The sequence below is a fragment of the Notolepis coatsorum genome, assembly GCF_963971535.1.
Source record: "Notolepis coatsorum genome assembly, chromosome: 6".
NCBI classification, from domain to species: Eukaryota; Metazoa; Chordata; class Actinopteri; order Aulopiformes; family Paralepididae; genus Notolepis; species Notolepis coatsorum.
In genome coordinates, this window is record NC_140170.1 from 86231892 (window position 1) to 86257261 (window position 25370).

Consider the following 25370-nt stretch of genomic DNA (forward strand, 5'->3'; position numbering starts at 1 on the left):
ACTCACTTTAAACAAACATCTCACTGCAGCACCCACTTTACCCACTTTAGACACCTAACACACTTTCTATTTATTGGTAAAGAATTTGCACTACAACTCATACCTCATTACACCGTGACCTTACTGTAAATGGTACCTAAATTGTACCTCATCCCATTTCTGCATTGTACTGTATAGTATAGTATATTGTATTGTAACTCAGTTACTTTTCTACTCTGCATTGTATATTGTATATATGTATATATTGAACACTGTTGTTGTCTACGTACTTGCCTTCTATTTTATACTTATTATACTTATTTTATACTTATCTATTTTTATCTAGCACAATCTCTGGAGCAAAACAGAAATAAGCATTTTATATAAAAGTATTCTGTACTTCTGTATGACAACTAATAAAGAAACTTGAAACTTGAACTAGTGAGAATGAATATTCATTAAAAACAAGCAACTGATCACATTGAGTATACGGCCTGCTCTCAGACTAGCGGAATACATAGTTATTCACTGGTCAGACTGTTCTCAGACCAGTGGAATACATAGTTATTCACCATATGAGCTGCTCAATTATGAAACCAGATCAAATCAAAACCTGGAAGTGAAACAGCATATGCCAACCAACAACATTCTGGTCTAATTTTTTACATTACACAACATGTAAAAAGGTGCAGTAGAATTTAGTTTGTTCGTGAATACATTCCTCCCTACCAGTATTTTGTAGTTAATTTTGATACATTTGTAACAAGATACATTTTGCAATTACGGCTGTTAATCAATTAAAATATGTAATTGTGATTAATCACATGATTTCCCATAGTTAACTGTGATTAATCGCATTATTGATCACATGTTTTTTAGCTGTTCAAAATATAGGGATCTTTTTCTGAAGTGTTTAATACTTTTGGCATACAAAGACCAGCAGGGGTCCCTCGTGTTCACTTCAGCTAGTAAAATACAGGCCACATCTGCCCCCTAGTGTCAGACAGAAGTCAGAGTCAGTTAGTTCCAACCAAGTAATTTGATTGGACAAGAGGCATTCCACGAGTGCAGCACTGGAACCTTTGACTATGTATCACTCCGCCGCACAGGTGTTCTATTACAGTAATAACAGTTAATTAGGCAACAGAACGCAGTTGTGGAACTATTTGTTGGCGGAGCTAAATCAATTATGAAATAAACAAACAAATCACAGTCTGTTGTCGTTTATTACTCTTAAGTAACAAATTACGATTGTGGAACTGTAGTATTTAAGCAATATCACACTCGAGGTTATGCTGTTAAACTGAATATCAGCATACCCTGATGTAAACAAGACAAACGTCTTTCTCTGGTCTGTGTCTATTGAGCCGTACTGTATTAATTGTACCCATTCTGCAATCTGTTGAATAAAGTTTAATTCATTCATACGACCTCGTAAGTTAGTCACACTCGTAATATATACAGCACGACCTCGAGTGTGATATTGCTTAAACATCTTGCATCTTGCTTTGGTAGTAGTTAACAGTATTATTTGGCATACACAGTATTATCTGTACTGTACAGACCAAAATAGTTTTGATTGATTGATTGAAAACTTTATTAACAGATTGCAGAATGGGTACAGTACAGTACAGCTCAATACATACAATTGTTAAGGGGATGCAGACCAGAGAAAGACTTTCGTCTTGTTTACATCAGGGTCCCCCATTTTCAATTCATCGTAACATATATGACATACATGACATACAGATAGACAGTACTGCTACATCTATACATTTATGACATACCAGATTTGCAAATACAGTACTGTTTGTGATACAAAAAGAGTCCAGAAAAAAGAGTATATACATTTGACGTAGAAATTGTACATTGGATTGGGTAGGTGGGGGGGTGGGGGTGGGGGGGACTGTACATTGGAGGTGGTTGGGTGGGTGGGGGGGTTGGGTAGGAGTGTGGGGGGGGGGGGGGGGGAGGTTGGGTAGGAGGGGTGGGTGGGGGACACTGTACAACTGTACAAACAAAACTGTACATTGGAATATTGACAAGACCATACTTGGTAATTTACTGTACATTGGAGGGGGTTGTGTTTGGACATTTACAGGGGCCAGTTTCGAGTTGCAGTCTCCCTTAGGTGTTTTTTGAGAGTGTTTTTGAAAGTGGGTAGTAATTCACATTCCTTTACAGCTTTGGGTAGGGCGTTCCATATTGATGTGGCATAATTGCGAAACGTGTTTAGTCCCTTGTTTGAGCCGAATCTGGGTTTAACATGATTTGTGGAGCTCCCTCTGGTGTTGTGATCGTGGTATTCACTGACCTTTGGGAAGTATTTTGACATGTACATGGGTACCTTGGTCGTGTAGTGTATCTTGTAGACCAGGCCCATTGCAAGTTGCTGTACTCTGTCGTCTACTCTAAGCCATCCTAGGTTGTCAAAGTGGGCAGGGGTGAGGTGGGTTCTAGGAGTAAGGTCAAGCAGTAGTCTGACCAGTTTGTTTTGAGATGTTTGTAATTTTGTTTTTAGCGTCTTTGAGGTGCTTTGGTACCATGAGGTGCAAGCATAGTCGTAGTACCCTTGAATGAGTGCTCCTGCCAGAGTCTTCAGGGTATTCTTGTTTACCAGTGAGGAGATCCGGTACAAGAATCGAGTTCGTTGGTTGAATTTTTTTATTACATTGGATGCCATTTTGTCACAGGAAAGATTTGCCTCTAGGATGGAACCCAGGTAGGTAATATCTTCTTTCCTTGTGACAATATTGTCACCCACTGTAACTGAGAAGCCGTCGGTCTTGCTGAGTTTGTTATTTGAACCGAAGAGAATGGACTCTGTTTTGCCCATGTGTAATGATAGTTTGTTATCAGCGAGCCATATGCAGATTTTGCCTAGTTCTGAGCTGAGGGTTTTTTCAACCTGTAACTTGTTCTTGTCAGAGACCAGCAGGGCTGAGTCGTCCGCAAACAGGAACAAGTTGCAGTCACAAGCTGACGACATGTCATTTTCATAAATTAGGAACAGTAGCGGACCTAGTATGCTTCCTTGTGGAACCAAAATAGTTAATAACATCAACACTTTTCTTAATAATTAGGCCCATTTCTAGTTGCCAGGAGACTGCGTCGGATTGCGGGCAGTTTGTAACCCAGTATAACCATGATGTAAAACATGTTTAAATGTATTGAAAGGGATATAGATATTAAACCAACATTTTCCCCCGAAATGTAAACTTTAAAAAGGTGCACTTGAATTGTTATTGTTTAACGGGAACGACCGCGCGTTTTTCTACTCTACACGCCAACATGACATCAAAAACTGAATCCCGGTTTAATTGCTTGTGTTTTTCCTCCATAAATGCCCGTGCAACGGCGTAAATGGCATCAAAGCGTTAAACTATAGCCTACAAATGGCGAGGATTAAACACACATGTGGAAATAATGTATGTCCGCGTAGCCAAATGTCCGTGAACCACAACATCAAATGTCACGTGACTACTATAGGAAGCCTCTTTGACCCAAACATCGCACCGAGATCCAGAGAGCTGGGAGGAAAGGTTTGTGTCAAAAACAAAAAACGTTGTCTATGTATTTTGTAATCTGTCGAAATCTTCGAGGGTCGTTTAATCGAGTGGCATATTTGAGCGGCATTGTGCTTGTTGTAAATAGACAACGTGACGACTCTGTGAACGTTGTAGTTGTAGTTGTCTGAGCTGGTGAAGTTTGACAGTTAGCAGGTGGAACCGTGGATCTGTCAGACATCCTTTTGTATAAGTAGTGTTGGCCATGCAGCACATTGGAGCACATGGTGGTCAATAGGGCCTCCATCATGTCAGGGCCGATCAGCTAGCTTCATGGTATATAGACAGGTGTATTTGTCTACTGTACTCTCTGTCAGGATCTATGGGTAACAGTACTGTATATTTGCATATCATTATCATATATGTCACAAATGTAACAGTAGCCTACTATATACCTGTATGTCCCTATGCCATAAATGTCATGATGTCATGTATGTTGTGTATGTCATAAATGTCACTATGAATTGAAAATGGGGGACCCTGATGTAAACAAGACAAACGTCTTTCTCTGATCTGCAACCCCTTAACAATTGTGTATTGAGCCATACTGTATTGTACCCATTCTGCAATCTGTTAAATAAAGTATTCATTCATTCATTCATAGACCGGTGTATTTGTCTGACCAGCAGTAGCTGTATATAATGCGACGTATGGGGGGGATCATAGCAGTGAGCCTCTTCAGCTGCGCTGCTAGGAAATAGTGTTTGGCAATAACCCAAGCGGCAAATATTTACATGAAACATGTTGGTGGCCAATACGAGGTAGTATGTTTTCACCATTAAGTTCTGAAGGGAAATATGAATTGAAAATGTAAACAAGACTAAAGTCTTTCTCTGGTCTGCATCCCCCTTAACAATTGTGTGTATTGAGCCGTACTGTATACCCATTCTGCAATCTGTTAAATAAAGTTTTCAATCAATCAGACGTTTGTGAGATCCTCTCTGAGGAGGACTGAGGTGCTTGTGGGGGGTATGCCGTGCCCCGAATGAAAGTGGGTCTAAATCACTACTGTAACTGAGGGGTACAATTCCCTGACTGTATTGATAAGTATGGTATCATTAAACCACTACCGTCTTATGTACATTCCTACTGGCCATACAGTACACAGGTATCTAATGATGAACACTTCCCCACAATGACTTGGTTCCACACAAAGCTGTATTTAAGTATTTATTAGCAGCAAAAGGTACATAATATACTTTACTTTACTTCACTTTGGATGCGCTTATAAGGCAAAGGAATGTGCGTAGGCAAATCAATAACGAATGTCCATTCTCATATTACGCAGGAGATAATCATACAACCTGAATCTTAGGGAATTATATCTATGGTACACTAGTAATATAGCGGGAGATACTGGAAGGGTCCCCCCGGTTGTAAGCCAGCAAGGGTAGAGGATTTGTCGGTAGTAGAGTCTGGGTCAACGATGATAAGGAGACTCCAAGTACAGGAGACGGTGCAATAAGATCTTGATCCACAGACGAATACAGCTGTTCTCCGTAGCATGTAGCTCCACATGGAAGAAAGCTAGCCGGCCTCAGACTTCTGAGAGGCAGACTCGACGTGGCTCCTCACAGGTTAAATCCCACACACTTGTGGGTGTCGGCGATTCTCCACTCCATTAATTACAGGACCAAAAGCAAATATAATCCAGCCGAAAAGGGCTATGCAGTCGTCGGTAGGTTATCCAGTGTACATAATCCACACGGTCCTCGTCTAGGGCCCCTCGGGTGAAAGCGCCATGGTAAGCAGCCCAGCCTGGATAAGCACTCTAGCTGATACGAGGAAACGTTGGTGATGCTGGTCACTGTAGAACTTTAGCCGCACGATACACTATACACAAATAGACTATTACTGACTTAATAGAATAGGTCGAACTCGACGGTACAGCGTTAAACTCTGACACTTCAGTTATTAATTCGCACGCGGTCTCAATGCTCTATTTGGGGCCAAACAGGCCATACTGCACCGCACGTCGTATCGTGGGTGAGGCTTCAACTTATTGGGTAACTCTCTAAGTGCTTCTGTATTCACCTGCGCCGTATTTATACGCTTAGATGAATAAACTAGTACCAGCTTTATTCCTGTCTCATATCCTTGCGCAATACCGTTCATGTCCAGGCATGTCCCCGGCGGTGACTTTGAACCTGACTTTGGAGGCATGGCCTTGGCGCCTGTGGACCGCTGTCCAATAGGAGAATGAAATATTATGGTCTGTACTAGGCTAAAGGGATATTCCGTGTATATGTACAAGGAATATACAAGGGATATCAAACGATATACAAATATTATGCAATATATATCAATCAATAAATATATATATTCGGTTTAATCTGATCCTTCGTAACAACTACTCTACATATACAAGAAACATCTAGTGTGGGATTACAAAATTCTGGGCGATGTAATGTGCAGAAATCAAGTCTCATATCGACCGAATATCCTATTAGTCTGTGTTGGACTGAGCTAACTGATATATTGTAGGCCTATAGTCTTATGTATTACCTATTTTGTTCACTAGAAATAGATGTAGTCTGCCTTTCTTTCTTTATTCTTTTTAGTCTCAGTTTAGTCTTTAGTCTTTATTAAAATCCCAGAGCAACTGATTTGCAGCTGTAAAGGTAGAATCTGTGATGCCAAAACACGGCAATCTAGGCAGAGGAGCCCCATTTTGTACAGCACATCTAGGCAGAGGAGCCCCACCTTGTACAGCACATCTAGGCAGAGGAGCCCCACCTTGTACAGCACATCTAGGCAGAGGAGCTAGGCAGAGGAGCCCCACCTTGTACAGCACATCTAGGCAGAGGAGCCCCACCTTGTACAGCACATCTAGGCAGAGGAGCCCCACCTTGTACAGCACATCTAGGCAGAGGAGCCCCACCTTGTACAGCACATCTAGGCAGAGGAGCCCCACCTTGTACAGCACATCTAGGCAGAGGAGCCCCACCTTGTACAGCACATCAGAGGAACAATAAAAAATGTTGACCACACCTCCAATCCAGTCAAACAATTTGGCCTGCCAATTAAAAAAAATAGCGGTCCATAGATGTAAGACAGGAGTCGCTATTGCAACGAGCAGGACTCATCCCACCGGCTTCCCACCCACGAACACTGCCGATTGTGTTCTTACCTGCAGTGGTAGGCGAGTGCTTAGACCTCTACACTACCCAGGTCCTGGATATTTTGTTTTGTTTTATTTGCTATACTGTTTTACATATAACTGTATTGCTAGTCTGGAGTTTAACATTTACAATTTTAGAATTTAAAATTCCTCAACATTACTATCTTGTTTTTGCCAATCTCGTGCTTCTTACCAGGTCAAAAATCCCACAAGCAGAAATCTTATATGATATAATATATATATATATGATCAAATAATCGAATTGAGATGAGTAATTATTAGGATTTGGCCTGGTGGGCTCTGGGATAGACTAAGGTTACCACCAAGCTCCTTTAACTCATTCAGCGCCATAAATGGTCCCCATCTCTGCCGCTTCAGCCAGCTTAAAATTGTCATTTTCGCAGTGTTTCACAATGTTTTCAGGGCTGTGTGTGTGTGTTCTGTATTATAGCTGTGGAGACAATGGTGTGGCTCATTTGACAGACACTACTTGTAGTCCAACATGGAAAAAAATAGTTTGTTTACAATAGGCTTGGGCGGTATGGCGGTATTACGGTATACCACGGTATTTACTTAGACATACAAATTCAGTTGGGTTTCAGTTTATATTTACACTGAAACGGAGTTTCGACGGGGACTGCACACACAGCACGGCCAGCAGAGGGCAGTTTCCTAATGATTGATTGGCTATTGTGAGTCACGTGAGGAGAACACAGAGGTGCATCACACTAACCTCGGTAACCTGTATGCATTTCCTCTATCTCTGAGCAGACTGCTAAAGCTTAAGCAATAATAATCTGCTATGACATCACTGCAGCATCCTCAAACTTCCAGAACGTTCTAGCCTGTTCTAACCGGTTTTACTATGACATCATACTGAAGCGTAACTTGAATTACACTGTGACACGACTGCAGTTACAAATATGTTACAATTGAACGATGAAGCATCGAAGTTAACCACCGGCACTCCAGCCCACGATGAGCTCCCTGACCACAGATGGCTAACGTTTGGTCAAACGAGCTAAACTTGCACACACTGTCGCATTTGGACAATTAAAGGACTGGAGTCTGTTCGGATTTAAGCAAAACCCTCACCTCCACGAGTCGCCAGTGACTTCATCCAGCACAACGAGACTACGAGAGACGGAGGCACTTCTTTGGGAATGTAATATTTATGTGAGTGAGTGTTGACATTTTTTAATCATAATGCAACTGGCTCACGTTGATACGAGGCTAACTAGCTACTATTAGCTCACGTCGATACCTGGATGGTGCCGGCAGGCGGCAGTGGCTACTGGCTACCTTCTGTGATTTGTTTACTTTGAGGTTGAAGAAAGTGCACTTTCAGGTTGAAAGAACGGCCCTAATCTCAACGTGTTTCAATATAAGCAAGCGTTATGTATGGTGATAATAACGAGTATATTGTTAGCTCCGCCGCTGGATGCTGCAGGCTTCTGGCTACCATTCTGAGAGCTAACGATAGTAGTACTGGATGCTGCGGGCTAACTGGCCATGTTTACTTGGTAACACAGGTTGCCCCCCCCCCCCCCCGGCTGATGAAAATGAAAGTCATACCGTATACCGGGGTATTAGGTCATCATGGTATGACGGTATGAAAAAAATTATACCGCCCAAGCCTAGTTTACACTGTTTGTAGTTTATTACGCGCTAAACATCGCACATTTCCAAGATAATCCAGTATTTTTCCGTAGATCGCGAGATAAAACGTGTTATATGCAATAAGCCCAAACCGTTCTGGTTGATCCCCTGAAACCCCAAATACTCTCAAATCAAAGGTATATACCATGTACACATGTACCTTCACAAAATCGGGGGGGGGCGTTTTAACTCAAAACTGTGATCGTGTTTGACGAGCATGTTTTACGTCTGGTAAAACACAAAACTGTGATCGTTAGAAAAACATGTTTCAGGTTCGGTAAAATAGACATAGAATATACCTTACCTTAGCCAGAAGGTATTCCAAAAAGATTAATTCCAAGTGATCGCATCGCCATCGCGATTACCAGTGTATATGTCTATACACGTTTCGATGGGAAATACGCTTCGGCAACGGAATTTCGAGGCGATCGCTGTGAATATCTGTTCAAGCAGGAGGAGGAGCCCTTACCAAAAAAAGGAAACCGTGTATCCAAACCATTCTAGTTCAAAGGTAGGCGATACTGCCACCTGGTGATATTCGATCAGCATTGTTTCAAGTTTCTTTAATAGTTGTCATACAGAAGTACAGAATACTTTTATACAAAATGCTTCTTTCTGTTACGCTCCAGAGACTGTGCTAGACAAAAAAGATAAGTATGAAATAAAATAAGTATAGCATGTAAAAAATAGAAGTCACGTACGTAGACACAAGTGTTCAGTATATATGTACAATGTTCAATGCAGAATAGAAGTAACTGAGTTACCATACAATATACTATGCAATATACTAATATACAATATACTATAGTGCAAAGCAGAAATGGGATGAGGTACAATTTAGGTACAATTTACAGTAAGGTGTACTGAGGTATGGGTTGTAGTGCAAATCCTTTACCAATAAATATAAGGTGTGTTTAGGTGTTCTAAAGTGTGGAGAGTGGGTGCTGCAGTGTGTTGTTGCAGTGAGTGTGTGCATGTGGATGTGTGTGCTGTGAGTAGAGCTGCCGCGGTTACCGCATTACCGCGGTATCGCTGTTACATCACGCCCACCGCAGAGTTTAGCTGAATACCGCATCACAGCTGTTTTTTATAATAATACTCTCAACCAAAGCAACGGAACAATTTTGATTGACAGTCGATTCTGCCAATTACGTCACACCGCTTGCACCCGCCTCTGCTGTTACCACCAATCGGCAAGCTCGTATTCGTTTTACTTCCTGAATGTCAGCCAGGTGTAACTATATAACGTTAATGCCACAAAACGAATGCCTTTGTTAATCATAAGTAGTAACTTTATAATAATAATAAGAAGAAAGGGTCGGGGGGGTAACCACCGGGCGCTACCACCCCTGCCCGCGACACAGAGTGAACGGCGCACGAACAGAGGGGAGACTTCGAATCCGTGTTTCACTTTCAATAACGAATGCGTGCTTGCCGAATCCCAAACAATATTCATGCTGCAAAGTCATCCTCTAAAGATAGACATTTAGACTATATGCTATAAAGAATAGACTAATAAAAAATAAAAAAATGCATTCAAACTTTTTTTTTTTTTTTTTTTTTTTTGGTAACCGCGGCGGTAGGAAATATTTCGCAAATTTGTGCGGTAAGGAAAACATCAATACCGCGGCAGCCCTAGCTGTGAGTGCATTTGATGGTTGTTGCATAGTGTTATTGTTCGTTGAGCAACCTGATGGCCTTGGGATAGAAGCTTCTTCTGAGGGCCCTTTCTCACTCACCCTATTCGTTTCTATTCCGTTCCGTTCTGGCCCGTTCCGAGATCTGATGCGAACTCCCCCCCCCCCTCTCCCCCCTCTAGTTTGCGTACACACTGCAGTCTTGTTTCGTTCCGGGTTCTGTTTACGGTTTGCCTTTTGAGCGTTTACGCTTGCCGTAGGCGATGATGTCACGTTCGAAAATGTAAACACAGGAAGTGTTAACATGGCGCTGGAGATTGGATGCTGATATAAAATGAATAAATAAGCAATAAATATGAAGTTATATTTGAACCTCTGTTGTCAAGCCTTGTCAATATAACCCACCCCATTTTATCACGAATGTGTTGTAGAGTTCGCTTTTGAGCGTTTCCCAGGGCTAACGCTAAGCTAACGGTTAACGCTAGTTAGCTTAGCCTAGTCTAGTATAGCCTGTAGCACTTTTTCTTTTCAGCAAAGAACGTGCAATAAACAAAACGGATACATTCACTGTGTGTTCTGCCTCTTTTCTCACGAATGGAACTCTGTTGTAGAGTCCGCTTTTGAGCGTTTTGCAGGGTTAACGCTAAGCTACCGTTAGCCTGTCCAGCAGCTAACATTATCCCATCGTTCGTGGCAATTATATTACATGTCATTGATCTACTGGTCGACCACGGCCGACTGGTTGGGCACCACTGGTCTAATAGAAATAAATGCATTCAAACAAGAAACTAATGTATAGAAAATAGCATGGCAAACAAAAATTGCCAGGCCTAATGCGAGCCAGGGAAGTGCTGTGCGTTTGTAACGTGGCTTCATGTTTTCATCCACTTGTTTTTGGTTGAGGTCTGAACTCTCAAATTGCCCATAAATATCGTTTTTGTGGGTATTCTCCAGTTGTTGTTGTGTGGTGTTATCTGCCCAAAATTCAAGCAAGCATGACAGTAACGACGTTGTGTGTGTCACGCCCCCCGCACCCGCACGGCCCGATTCCGAGACCACCTAATCCAACTGATCCCGTTCAGCGGGGGGTAAAACGAATCAGCGCCGTTTCGCATCCCAAAAGGGGTGAGTGAGAACACTCCCCCCCCGTTCCCGGGAGCAGTGATTCGATCCCCAAACGTGAGTGAGAAAGGCCCCTGAGTCTTTCTGTGCTTGCCATGAGACTCCGGTATCGCTTGCCTGACCGCAGCAGTTCAAAGAGGCAGTTGTTTGGGTGGCTGGAGTCCTTGATAATTCTCTTAGCCTTACCCCTCCACCGCTTGTTGTAAATGTTCTGGAGAGTGTGAAGCCCCCCTCCAGTTGTGCGCTCGGCTGAACGGGCCACTCTCTGTAGTCTGCTACGGTCTTGTGCGGTGGTATTCCCAAACCAGGAGGTGATATTGCCAGTCAGGATGCTCTCTATTGTACATGAGTAGAAGTTCTTAAGGATCTTCTGACTGACTTGGAACTTCCTTAGGCGCCTGAGGAAGTAGAGGCGTTGCCGTGCCTTCTTCACAACACTGTCAATGTGTGTGGTCCATGTCAAGTCCTCAGATATGTGGACTCCGAGGTAAAACTGTTCACTCTCGGGAGCTCCAGTAGCTCACCACGTACCGCGAGCGCTATTTCAGCGCCGGGGACAACCGTGCTCGTCACGGATCTGGGGTTTAGCGAGTTCGAATCCCGGACTGCAGCCGTGCCTTTCCCAGAGTGTCTTCCCCCCCATCTGAACCCTTTCAGCCTGTTTCTGTCGGTCATCCTTGACCAGAATAAATGCGATAAACGTATAAAAGAGCCAGGGGAATGGCCAAAGTAAAAAAAAAAAAAAAAAAAACTGTTCACTCTCTCAACCGGTGCCCCGTCGATGCTGAGGGGGCTGTAGTCCCTGACCCCCGACCTCCTAAAGTCCACAATCATCTCCTTTGTTTTGCTGACGTTCAGGGAGAGGCTGTTCTCTTGGCACCATCCCGCCAGGACCTTGACCTCTTCCAGGTAGGCCCTCTCGTCGTTTGCAGAGATCAGGCCCACCACTACTGTGTCGTCAGCAAATTTGATGATTGTGTTGTTCCGCTGAGCCACACAGTCATGTGTGTACAGGGAGTAGAGGAGGGGACTCAGAACACAGCCCTGGGGGGCCCCTATGTTGAGGGTGATGGATGAGGAGGTGCAGTTGCCTGCTCTCACCACCTGGGGTCTGCCCGTCAGGAAGTCCAAGACCCACTGGCAGAGGTCATAGTTCAAGCCCAGGTCCCTGAGCTTGGCTATGAGTTTGGAGGGGACTATGGTATTGAATGCTGAGCTGTAGTAGATGAATAGCATTCTCACATAGTTCCCCTGCCTCTTGTCCAGGTGTGATGCTGCTGTGTGCAGCACATGGGCTATGGCGTCCTCCGTAGACCTATTGGGGCGGTATGCAAATTGCAGGGGGTCCAGGTTGATGGGGAGGGAGGAGCAGATGTAGCCCTTTACTAGCTTCTCAAAGCACTTCATGGCTATGGAGGTGAGAGCTACAGGGCGGTAGTCATTGAGGCAAGCAGGCTTAGATTTTTTTAGGTACAGGGATGATAGTGGACTTCTTCAGACAGGTGGGGATGACAGCCTGTTCCAAGGACAGGTTAAATATGTCAGTGAATACCGGGGCCAGTTGGTCGGCACAGACTTTTAGGACGTGGCCGGGGATGCCGTCCGGTCCTGCTGCCTTCCTGATATTTCACTTTCTTAAAGGTCCTCCTCACCTCATGTTCTGTTACCCTGAACACTGAGTCTCCATCAGCAGACCCCCCCCCCTCCATTGCAGTGGCTTGTAGGCTGGTGTTGTTATTCCCAGCCTCAAACCTCGCATAGAAGGTATTGAGATCATTTGCTAAGGAGATGTCACTGTTCAGTTTGAGGGAGGTGCCTTTGTAATCTGTCATCGTTCTGAGGCCCTGCCACATAGCTCTGGAGTCAGCCTGTTCAAACTGAAGTTAAATTTGATTCCTGTAGCGCCGTTTTGCTTCTATTACTGTCCTCCTTACGTTGTATCTCGCCACATTGTGGTCATTCATGTTGCCTGCCACAAGCCCAGCGTTGTATGCTGTGGTGCGCGCTTTCAGAGCTTCACGGACGGATTTGTCTACCCAGGGTTTTTGGTTTGGGTAAACTCTAATTGTGGTAGTGGGGATTGTTTCTTCCACCAAAGTACGAACAAAGTCCAGCACTGTCTCCGTGTAGTCATTAATGTTATCTGTGTTATCGCAGAACACACCCCAGTCTGTACATTCCAGTCCAGCTTGGAGTGCGCCCTCTGATTCCACAGACCATTTCTGCACCTCTCGCGAGACTACCGGCGCGCATTTGAGTCTTTGTTTATACTCCGGAGAAAGAAAGATGGCCGCATGATCAGACTTGCCGAATCCGCTGGCAGAATGAGCCTTGTATCCACACTTGAATTGCGAGTAACAGTGGTCTAAAATGTTACCGCCTCTGGTGTTACAAGTCACATGCTGGTAGAAGTCCGGCAATACTTTTCTCAGATTGGCGCTATTGAAATCGCCCACAACCACAATGGCAGCGTCAATATTCGCTGTTTGGATTCTATTTACCTCGTCGTGAAGCAGGGACAGCGCGTCGCCTGTGTTTGCTTGTGGGGGAATATACACTCCAACGTGGGCAAATGAGCCAGGGACGGCTAGAATGACCCGGATGATGATTTAGAACGGGGATCCGAGGAAAAAGATCAAAGGATCTATTATTACATGTTTGGCGCTTGAGCGTTGGCGAGGAAATGTGTAATATTACGTGTTTGGCGCTGAATGAGTTAAGGTACTTTGAAGCACCACTGAGACAGTCAATGTTAAAGTCACCCATGATAATCACCTCAGAGTGTACTGTGAGAGTAACTCAATCACAAAAAATTTATTACTAGTCCCCAAATCAACCTTCAAAACACTTGTGACAGCATTTCACAAGAGAAACAGCAAAACAAGATTCAACATAGATAACTACAGTACATAGACTAATGCAAATCTTTTACAAACACTTATTTTTTACAGTCTATGGATAGCAGTCATTTCTGTCGAAAGAACATTGTGATTGATAAGATGAGCGACATCCTTTTATTCATTATCCAGAGTCAACTGGCCTGCTCTGTTGACACGTCAGCTTAGTCACTGGTATATTTTTACATGTAAGGCCATTCTAGGTATAATACTCCCCAGTTATCTGTCTTTTTGACCCAAAAGATTTACTGTCTATTATAGAGGTTACAGGGCACTGTGCTTCTGACTGCTCCTATGACTCAGATTGAGTTGGGCAAGAAAGCCATGTTTTCTGGTGCTTGGAATAGCCTGCAGAATGAGCTCAAACTGCAGGACCTAGTTACTCTTGCCACATTTATGGCCATTGTAAAGTCTATGAAATCTATTGATTAATTGCACATGTTTTAATTGATAATATATGATTGTATTTTTCCTCTGTACCTTTGTTGTATTGCACTTTGTTGCAATTAGTTTTATAGCTAGACTTTTCAGACTGAATTTGGATGGCAACGCCTCTATTTTGGTCACACCACGCCCTTTTTGGGGGAAAACACCTCTTGGGATTATATGGTGTTTGTTCATAAACTACAACCTTAGGACAAAACACACAGATATAAATCACACTGAAGACCATTGTTGCCCAGAAATAGTCTTTACCTCTTAGTTTTAGGTCACTTGTAGATTCATAAGTTAATATTAAATGTCCAGGTAGGGAAATGAGGAAATATCCTGCAGCTGACTGGAAAAATAGGCCTGAAAATGGATCAAACCTAACTTTTCACAATGGTGTAAACACTCAATGGTGGCCAATGTTGAAAATTAATTGCGTGACTTAACATGATGCCCTAACAAAACACACTTTTCAAACAATGTAAGTGTACAGGCCAAATACAATAGTGGTCAATAGGAACAGTGTCTTGTGTTTTCCCCAAAAGTGGGTGTGGCTATGAAAAAAGTAACTGGATGTGCCGGTCGGATATGTAATGCTGTCCTTGGCCAGGTCTCTCTTGGAAAAGAGATTAAAAGGGACTAATTTAAATAAAGAATAAACACATTTAAATAAATAGTAGGACAAACACATTTGTCAAGTTTGGTGCAAATAGGACAAAGCATTCACAAGTAGCACACCACTTCCTGTTTACCATGCGTTTTTCAGAAATGTTATTGGATTGGGTCATACTTTGGCCTATCAACTCAAAACTAGCCTAAAGATGTTGGTCCCTAGATGCCATGCAGCAGGTTTCATGAGGAATCAGATGAACACCTTAGGAGAAAGGAAAAAAGCAATAAAAAATACTATCTGCCATCTCTGACGGAATTTTACTGAAACCTGACTCATCCAAAAATTCCACAATCATTTAATAGGTGTTATAGCCTATAACCTCTTGTGGCTTCATTGATGAGACTAGGATATTTAGGGCCCTTTCTCACTCAGGTATTCGGTTCCATTCCGTTTCGTTCTAGCCCCTTCCGAGATCTGATGCGATTTTATGCTGATTTTATGATGCTGATTTTATCACGAATGGATGGTGTTGTAGAGTTAGCTTTTGAGCGTTTCCCAGGGCTAACGCTAAGCTAAACGGCTAACGCTAGTTAGCTTAGCCTAGTCTAGTATAGCCTGTAGCACTTTTTCTTTTCAGCAAAGAACGTGCAATAAACAAAATGGATACATTCACTGTGTGTTTTGCCTCTTTTCTCACGAATGGAACTCTGTTGTAGAGTCCGCTTTTGAGCGTTTTGCAGGGTTAACGTAAACGCTAAGCTAACGGCTAACGCTGTCGGCCTGTCCAGCAGCTAACATTATCCCATCGTTCGTGGCAATTATATTACATGTCATTGATCTACTGGTCGACCACGGCCGACTGGTTGGGCACCACTCGTCTAATAGAAATAAATGCATTCAAACAAGAAACTAATGTATAGAAAATAGCATGGCAAACAAAAATTGCCAGGCCTAATGCGAGCCAGGGAAGTGCTGTGCGTTTGTAACGTGGCTTCATGTTCTCAGCCACTTGTTTTTGGTTGAGGTCTGAACTCTCAAATTGCCCATAAATATCGTTTTTGTGGGTATTCTCCAGTTGTTGCTGTGGTGTTATCTGCCCAAAATTCAAGCAAGCATGACAGTAACGACGTTGTGTGTGTCACTCCCCCCGCACCCGCACGGCGCGATTCCGAGACCACCTAATCCAACTGATCCCGTTCAGCAGGGGGTAAAACGAATCAGCGCCGTTTCGCACCCCAAAAGGGGTGAGTGAGAACACTCCCCCCCCGTGCTCCGGGGCGGTGATTCGATCCCAAAGGCTGAGTGAGAAAGGCCCTAGTCTCTCCCTGGCTTACACAATGTTGACAAGGCAGTACCGCAGCATAAGCCAAGTTACCATTTGCTGGGCCCAGAATTGAAAACTTGCTTCATCGCTATCCAAAACGGAACAGTTTCAACATTCAGACTAGGGCATCCGTGGTGACCTTTGCTGTTTGCATTACCACTATGTAAACACGATTGTTGTAGAACTCAGAGGCAAGAACTCCAGATGTTACAGTGTAGACAAACCATTTAGCGTAGATGATACGGTGTAAATGTTTTAGTTCACTGCTCGGGCCAAATCCACATAATCTTGTCATTAATCAGTTGTAGCAACTAAGCCACTGTAACGTGTCCAAATGGGCCCAAGCCTAATATAAACTTGAAAGCCTCCACACTCACAGTATGATGCAATGATAGATATGCTATTTGTTAGAAAAACTGTCTAGAATAACAAGTCAAGTCGGTGTTGAAATGTTGCAGCCAGCGATCTTGTTATAGATGCTTCACAAGAAAACTGGGGACAGAACCTATGGTAATAAATCATTCTCTAAATAGATATGAGCATTTATGCTGTATCCAGTGTTATAATAGTTTTGGGCTTTTGTGTTTTTAGTTTGAGTAGTATCAGTTTTGGTGTACAGTAGTCACTATTCTTCAGAAATGTTTTAGGCTACTTTTTATTTTATTTAGGCTATTTTCACTTAAACATTAGATTTTATGTGCCAAGGCATCAAATTAGCTGACGACACAGTAGTAGTGGGCCTGATCTCTGCAAACGACGAGAGGGCCTACCTGGAGGAGGTCAAGGTTCTAGCGGGATGGTGTCAAGAGAACAGCCTCTCCCTGAACATCAGCAAAACAAAGGAGATGATTGTGGACTTTAGGAGGTCGGGGGTCAGGGACTACAGCCCCCTCAGCATCGACGGGGCACCGGTTGAGAGAGTGAACAGTTTTAAGTAACTTAGAGTCCACATATCCGAGGACTTGACATGGACCTCACACATTGACAGTGTTGTGAAGAAGGCACGACAACGCCTCTACTTCCTCAGACGCCTAAGGAAGTTCCAAGTCTGTCAGAAGATCCTTAAGAACTTCTACTCATGCACAATAGAGAGCATCCTGACTGGCAACATCACCTCCTGGTTTGGGAATAGCACAGCACAAGACCGTAGCAGACTACAGAGAGTGGCCCGCTCAGCCGAACGCACAATTGGAGGGGGGCTTCCCACTCTCCAGGGCATTTACAACAAGCGGTGCATGGGCAAGGCTAAGAGAATTAACAAAGACTCGAGCCACCCAAACAACTGCCTATTTGAACTGCTGCGGTCAGGCAAGCGATACCGGAGTCTCATGGCAAGCACAGAGAGACTCAGAAGAAGCTTCTATCCCCAGGCCATCAAGATGCTCAACGAACAATAACACTATGTAACATGAATGAATGAATGAAAACTTTATTAACAGATTGCAGAATGGGTACAGTACAGTACAGCTCAATACATACAATTGTTAAGGGGATGCAGACCAGAGAAAGACTTTCGTCTTTCAATTCATAGTAAACAACCATCAAATGCACTCACAGCACACACATCCACACACACACACTCACTTTAAACATACAACTCACTGCAGCACCAAATTTTAACCACTTTAGTACACCTAAGCACACTTTATATTTATTGGTAAAGAATTTGCACTACAACCCATACCTCATTACACCTTACTGTAAATTATATTGTACCTAAATTGTACCTCATCCCACTTCTACTCTACATAGAACATTGTGTATATATGTATATACTAGGGATGCTTGATATTGGCTTTTTTACCGATACTGATATACCGATATTGTCCAACTCTTAATTTCCGATACCGATATCAACCGATATCACATTTTAATGCCGATATCGGCCGATAATATCGGTAGGCCGATAATATCGGACATCATTTCTATAGAAATGTATAACATTTTATTTATTTATTTTTTGAAAACCGATACCGATATTTTCCGATATCACATTTTAATGCAGATATCGGCCGATAATATCGGACATCCACTGAACATTTTGTCTACGTACTTGACTTCTATTTTATACTTGCTATACTTATTTTATTATCTATCTTTGCCTAGCACAGTCTCTGGAGCGTAACAGAAAGAAGCATTTTGTATAAAAGTATTCTGCACTTCTGTATGACTACTAATAAAGAAACTTGAAACTTGAACTTGAAGTGACGAGTAGGCCAGATGATGTTGGAGAATTGTTGTAAGATTCCGATAGTATTTATCCCTGTATTGAGGGTACATGGTATTAGTAATTTATCCATGGTTGACTCCCACACTGCGCTATGAGCTTTGGCCAAAAGTACTTACCGGTACTGTACCATTTTCATTGTATTTTAGTTCGTTTTGGAAACAAAGATTCTCAGATATCTCAGTTCACACATTTTCTTTTCTCTCATGTCTATTTATAATATATGTTTTAGTTATTTAGGCTAATTATACAAATAAAAAAGACGTGTTAGTTACAATGCTCATTTCACATTTGATGCAAGTTTTCACTTCAATATGACAATACTTGCAAGCATTGCAGAAAACACACTTTACTTAGGGTATCGTAAACATAGGATACACTTTACTTAGGGTATCGTCTACTTAGGATACTGTAAGCCTTACTACTGTAACATTACCTGTTACAGGAACAAATATTCATGATTTACCTACTGAAAGCACGCAAAAAAGTGTGCTATTTTTATTTATTCTTTATTTAAAGGCTCAATCCGTAATATAAACAATTAAAAAAAATAGTCATGTCTTTATTCACTAGAATGATTGACTTGGCTCTTCATACAAGAATGGGCTAATACTAGACAATAATAGTTAATAGTTTAAAATATTTTCTTTGATTTACGATGAGTTACGAAGATTCTGAAAACAATAGGCCGTTTTCCATCTACAAATCGGTCAAATGTGAATATACCCAACATTTAGGCTATATGGTCAAAACATTCAATTAACCTAATTCATTTAATGTTACTTTTCTTTCTTTCTCTCTTTTTTGTAGACATTGCCTGCTATAATACACATATAATGTAAAAGAAAGAAAGACATGTCATTTGTTTTTGCTGTGTCCCTGCAGAAACCAAGTCGAGCTGCACTGGACCAGAGGATGTGGAATGTAGCGAGGGTGTTCCTGCTTCTGGCCACTGTGTGTGCCCAGGGAGGACATGGCAGCGGGGGCCAAGAAGCACAGGCTGAGGGCCACGTGTCGGTGGTCGTGGTGGGAGGCACAGGGGACCTGGCCAAGAAGTACCTGTGGCAGGGCTTCTTCCAGCTGTACACCAGTCAGGTCAGCAGCGGCTTCACCTTCTCCTTCTATGGCGGAGGGCTGTCGCCCAGAGACAAGGCCACGCCGGTCCTGTTCGAGTTCCTGAAGGGCGTGTCCTGTCCGGGGGAGCTGTCGCAGGTGCGCTGCGCGCTGTTGAAGGAGCAGTTCCTGCGGCTGGCACAGTACCGCCAGCTCCGGACCATAGAGGACTACCGGGCCCTGGACGAGCACATAGACCGGCGGCTCGAGCAGGAGGGCATGGCGGAGGCGGGAAGGCTCTACTACCTCTCGGTTCCCGCCTTCGCGTACGCGGACATCGCCGATAAGATCAACGTCAGCTGCAGGCCGGCGGCCGGCGCGTGGCTGAGGGTGGTGCTGGAGAAGCCGTTTGGCCACGACTACACCAGCGCGCAAATACTAGCAACGCAACTGGGTAACTCCCTGAAGGATGAGGAGATGTACAGGATCGACCACTACATGGGGAAGCAGGTGACAGAACCTTTATTAGATTAGGTTAGATTAAAATGTATTGTGGGCGGCTACGTGGCGTAGTGGGCAAGGCGCTCGCCACGAAATCTGGAGACGCTGGGCTCGGCTGTTCGAGCCCAGCGCTCCACATTTGCTTTCAGTTTAGCTGGTGGTTCATACTAATACACATTGGCCGTATTAGGGGGTGGGAAACTGATGGGTGGGGATCGGGCGTTGTGGACAGCGACTCCTACAGGTCGGTTGGTGCGCCTGCGCAGTGGAATCAGGAAGTGTCGGGGGCAGCGTGAGCCTCCCACGCGTTACTCCTCGCCACTGAGAGATCGAGCTGCGCAGGTGAAAAGATGCGACCGCTGTTACCTCAAGTACCGGAGGGGACTTGTGCTATGTATGACTTAGTCCACATTGCAGCCGGCTTGTGGGAGGCAAGAAACAGCGTTCGTGACAGGGGAGGGTTGAATTAGATGATACGAAATTGGGATGGGAGAAAATATAGAAAATGGGAGAAAAAGTGGATAAAAAAAAAAAAGATTAAAATGCATTGTCATTATACAGCACAAGTACACTGCCCTGTCAAGGCAGACCGCAGTAACTTCAAAAAAGTGAAACTGAGAAAAATGGCTTTAAAGTTTTTTGACTTGCCATCCAAAATGTGTTATAGGTAGATAGATGATAGTACCCAGATTTAACATGTATTAATGAAGTAATCTTTAGGCATACAAAAATATGACATAATTATTTTAATTAACCCCCAAAAAGCAGATACTGCACTCTGCTGCACAGTTCCCTTAAATAATTATACAGGTAATGTACAGGCAAAGTGCAGTAACTTCAAATACAATGTTGTTTTCCCTCCAGCTTTCATAACTTAACCTAGCCATTTTATTTGGATCATCATCATTCCAATATATTCAGGTGTTAAATTTCATTTTCAAAATGGCTAGGTTAAGTTATGAAAGCTGGAGGGAAAACAACATTGTATTTGAAGTTACTGCACTTTGCCTGTACATTACCTGTATAATTATTTAAGGGAACTGTGCAGCAGAGTGCAGTATCTGCTTTTTGGGGGTTAATTAAAATAATTATGTCATATTTTTGTATGCCTAAAGATTACTTCATTAATACATGTTAAATCTGGGTACTATCATCTATCTACCTATAACACATTTTGGATGGCAAGTCAAAACACTTTAAAGCCATTTTTCACTGTTTGGAAGTTACTGCGGTCTGCCTGGTTTTTGAGTGATTTTGTAGTTACTGCAGTTTTTAAAACCCCATATCTCCAAAACTGAGCGACATTAACATCTGAAACTTGGTCACAAGATAAAACATTTATTGACAAGTTCAATTTCACTCATAACTCAATTCTGACTTTTTTTGAGTTACTGCGGTCTGCCTTGACAGGGCAGTACAGTACAATGAAAATAAGTTTGGAATCCAACCAGAGTGCAAATGTACTGTAACAGTAAAGTGCAATGGTAATATACAATGTACAGGTGATTAAACTGGGTAAAATAATATATAAATTAGTACTACTGAGTGTAGTGCTAATCAGTTGTATGTACAGAGTTGTAATATTAATAGATACAGTGATACAGGTATAAAGACAGCATGGTAGTAGTCATACTAGCCAGCAGCGTAACTAGTAAGAGTAGGTAAGGGATATGTACAGATATAGATATAGTATCTACAGATATGTAAAAGGATTATGTGCAGGTATGTACAGACGGATGTGGATAGATATATATACGGTAAGAATATATATATATATATATATATATATATATATATATATATATATATATATATATATACACGGTATATACAGCATTATTGTACATGCTATCATACAGAGATAACTATATAAATGGATTAGCTGCAGGTGTATAAGTAGGTATATAGAATGATTATATGCAGGTATATTCAGACAGATATGTATATATTAGGGGTGTAACGGTACACAAAAACCACAGTACGGTACGTACCTCGGTTTTGAAGTCAAGGTTCGGTACGGGTTTTCGGTACAGTGGGGGAAAGTTTGGCTTTCCATGTTCCACTCAGGGGTGATGTAGTGTGCAGTAACTAATTGTACTTGTAGGGCTGTCAATGAATATTCTATATTGAAATTAATAATCGACTTGTTAAAATAATAATAATTATATTAGATTGTGAAAAAAACAGCCCCCGGTGGTCGGTCGTTAGTGGTTACAGTTTTTTACGACTGCTTTGACGCATTTTGCACATTAGTTTCAATGTGCAAAACTCAAAATGCAAATTGCCAAACTGACTTTCAAAATTCATACTCTAAGATACTAAATGCTATGCTTACATATAAAGTGCAAAACTGTTCATACAAAGTGCCAAACTCTAAATCATATGCTCCAGTCTCAGAATACAGCCACCTAATACTACATCAATGTTCAATTGCTTATTGCTACACAGGCAGATCACTAAATCAATTCAACAGGTGTTTGTACTAATGTCTCATTACCTTCAACAACCTTGCCCAGGTGAGTAGCATTGCAATACAATTGATCATCTCTTCACCACTACATAAAGGCTGCTTATAAACCTGAAGAAAGGAGCATCGTTGAAGTTTACTTATTGGTGCATTTTCAAATACAACGGCCATTATCAAATACAGTAATGCGGTCAAACACAGAATACTTGTTACCAAAAGAGACTATGCAATGGTAATTTCCTCATACAGTAACCCCTGTGATAGACTGCAGTGCAGTATAGTGCTTGTGTTTTTATGAAAGATTATTTGATTATTTGAAGTTTAATTGTTACAGTAAAGAAAAATACATACAGCTCTATTTTACAGTAAAAACTAAAACAGTTACAGTAAACAAACTATTGTAAAAAGAAATTCTAAGAAACAAAATAAGAAAAGAATACAACTTCATGAGCAGCATCTTGCCTCTCCTCTGCATTTGGCCAAAGAATTTCATCGACGTCACATCTGACCGCCATGTCTACAAGTTCCCTCTCCTGTTGCACAGAGAGAAGACGGCCACGTCCTCCACTTGGTGGTGCTCGTTCAGTTCTAATGTACAGTAAAGATAACAATTACAAAAATAATTCACACCCACACCTTTAGTATTTATGAAATATACTGTAACAGACAACAATATCAATTTCACAATTACTGTAATATCAATATACAGTTACTACTGTACAGTAAATTACACATATTGACTTACCGATTATCTCTCTTACTGTAAAAAAAATCATATAATGGGTGCCACCGTTGACCTGTTCAGGTTTGGCTGCACCACCCTGCCAGCTTCAGCCAGTGTTAGACCTCGGTTTACTGTATTACGTGGTCAACAAATCAAATCAAATCAAATCAAATTTATTTATAGGGCCCGACAACACACGTTAATGTCCCCATGGGCCGTACAGGTCTTCTTTAAACAAGTCAAGAAGAAAACATAACAATAAGTCAAGAACAGAACAAGAACACCATAAGGTCCAAACATTTTTAGATGAATGCAAATAAATGAAAGAATGCAAGCACTCCCAGACATACCCCACGCGAAGGTAAGGAAAAACTCACTAAAACCTAACAATAGGGAAAAAAGCTCCACAGGCAGTGTGGAGGAGAGAAACCTTAGAAGGGCCAAGGGGGGGGGGGAAGAGTCAGAGAGTTCCCATGTGTGTGGTGCTGCAAAGGAGCAGACATGTAGTACCCTGTAGTGCCATGTAGTACCATGTAGTACCCTATAGTACCCCGTAGTGCCATGTAGTACCCCGTAGTACCCTGTAGTACCCTGTAGTGCCATGTAGTACCCTGTAGTGCCCTGTGGTACCATGTAGTACCCTGTAGTGCCATGTAGTGCCATGTAGTGCCATGTAGTGCCATGTAGAGCCATGTAGAGCCATGTAGTACCCTGTAGTGCCATGCAGTACCATGTAGTACTCTGTGGTACCATGTAGTACCCTGTACCCTAACTAAACTACCCTATAGTAAACTACCCAGTGGTACCATGTAGTACCCTGTACCATAACTAAACTACACAGATTAATCTAAACAATTGTGGTTATAATTTCATTTGAGACAGATGTTCTTCTGCCTCCTTGGCCACGACCACGACCCTGTCTTTCGTTGTGATACTGTAAACTTTTGCATAATCTATTCTCTGATTTGACACTGGTATTTATAACGGAGTCTTTGAAAATATCCAGTCAATCAGCCTCACGACTATTGGGTGAACATTGAAAAAGCACCAAGTAACCCTTTTTTACTGTTCTTTACAATAGTTTGTTTACTGTAACTGTTTTTACTGTACAATACAGAGCATTACTGTATGTATTTTTCTTTACTGTAATGATTAAACTTCAAATACTGTAATCATATTTTGTTTGTCTTTCATAAAGACACAGGCACTATACTGCAGTATCACAGGGGTTATGAGGAAATTACCATTGCATAGTCTATTTTGGTAACAAGTATATTGTGTTTGACCGCATTATTTGATAATGACCATTGTATTTGAAAAGTGCACCAATAATTAAACTTCAACGATGACCATATCCACTGTTCTGACACTATGATACACGTTTGCAGGACATATAATCTAATTTGGTTCAGTTGTTCACTTAATTGTTTGATATATATAATGTTTTGGTGCTGTTATAAGCTTTTGCATATACCATTCTTTGATTTGACAAAATGCATCAAAGCAGTCGTAACATACCGTTGTATTCGTTCGGTACACTACACAGCCGTTCGGTACGGTACGGTACACACACTGAAACGGTTCGGTACGGATACGTGTACCTTTACACCCCTAGTATATATGCGGTAAATATAAATGTATATATGCTGTATATACAGCACTGTTGTACATGCTATCATACACAGAGTATACGGGTAGACTATAGTATGAGGTGGGTAGTTAAGATTATTATGATTACTATGATTACAGACAGTGTAGGGCAGTGGTAGACAGTGAAAGCAGTAGGTAGGTATAAATTTAGTATGGAGTCCATATCTGTAATATACGTTTTTCTCCTTCATGCTTACAAGGTGGTTTCGAAGATTCTGCCGTTCAGAAAAGAGAACAGCAAGTATCTGGATCCCATCTGGAACAAGCACCATATTGAGAGAGTGGAGATCGTACTCAAAGAGACCCTCGACGCTAAAGGTGACAACTCTCAAAGCCAGTAAGAGGCTAATGTAAAAGAAAAGATCTGACATGCAGTGTTCGGGAGACGTACGTAAACACTA

At 42.2% G+C, this 25370-nt stretch overlaps 1 protein-coding gene across 1 annotated transcript in view; it reads left to right on the forward strand.

The window, feature by feature from the left end:
* The first annotated feature begins 3512 nt into the window (after nt 1-3512).
* h6pd (hexose-6-phosphate dehydrogenase (glucose 1-dehydrogenase)) overlaps nt 3513-25370 on the forward strand; it is a 29926-nt gene continuing 8068 nt past the window's right edge. Inside the window, exons 1-3 of the mRNA XM_084316982.1 lie at nt 3513-3521; nt 19460-20137; nt 25170-25287. Coding sequence (XP_084173108.1) covers nt 19490-20137; nt 25170-25287 — 766 coding nt within the window. The 5' untranslated portion in view covers nt 3513-3521; nt 19460-19489. The remainder of the gene's footprint in view (nt 3522-19459; nt 20138-25169; nt 25288-25370) is intronic.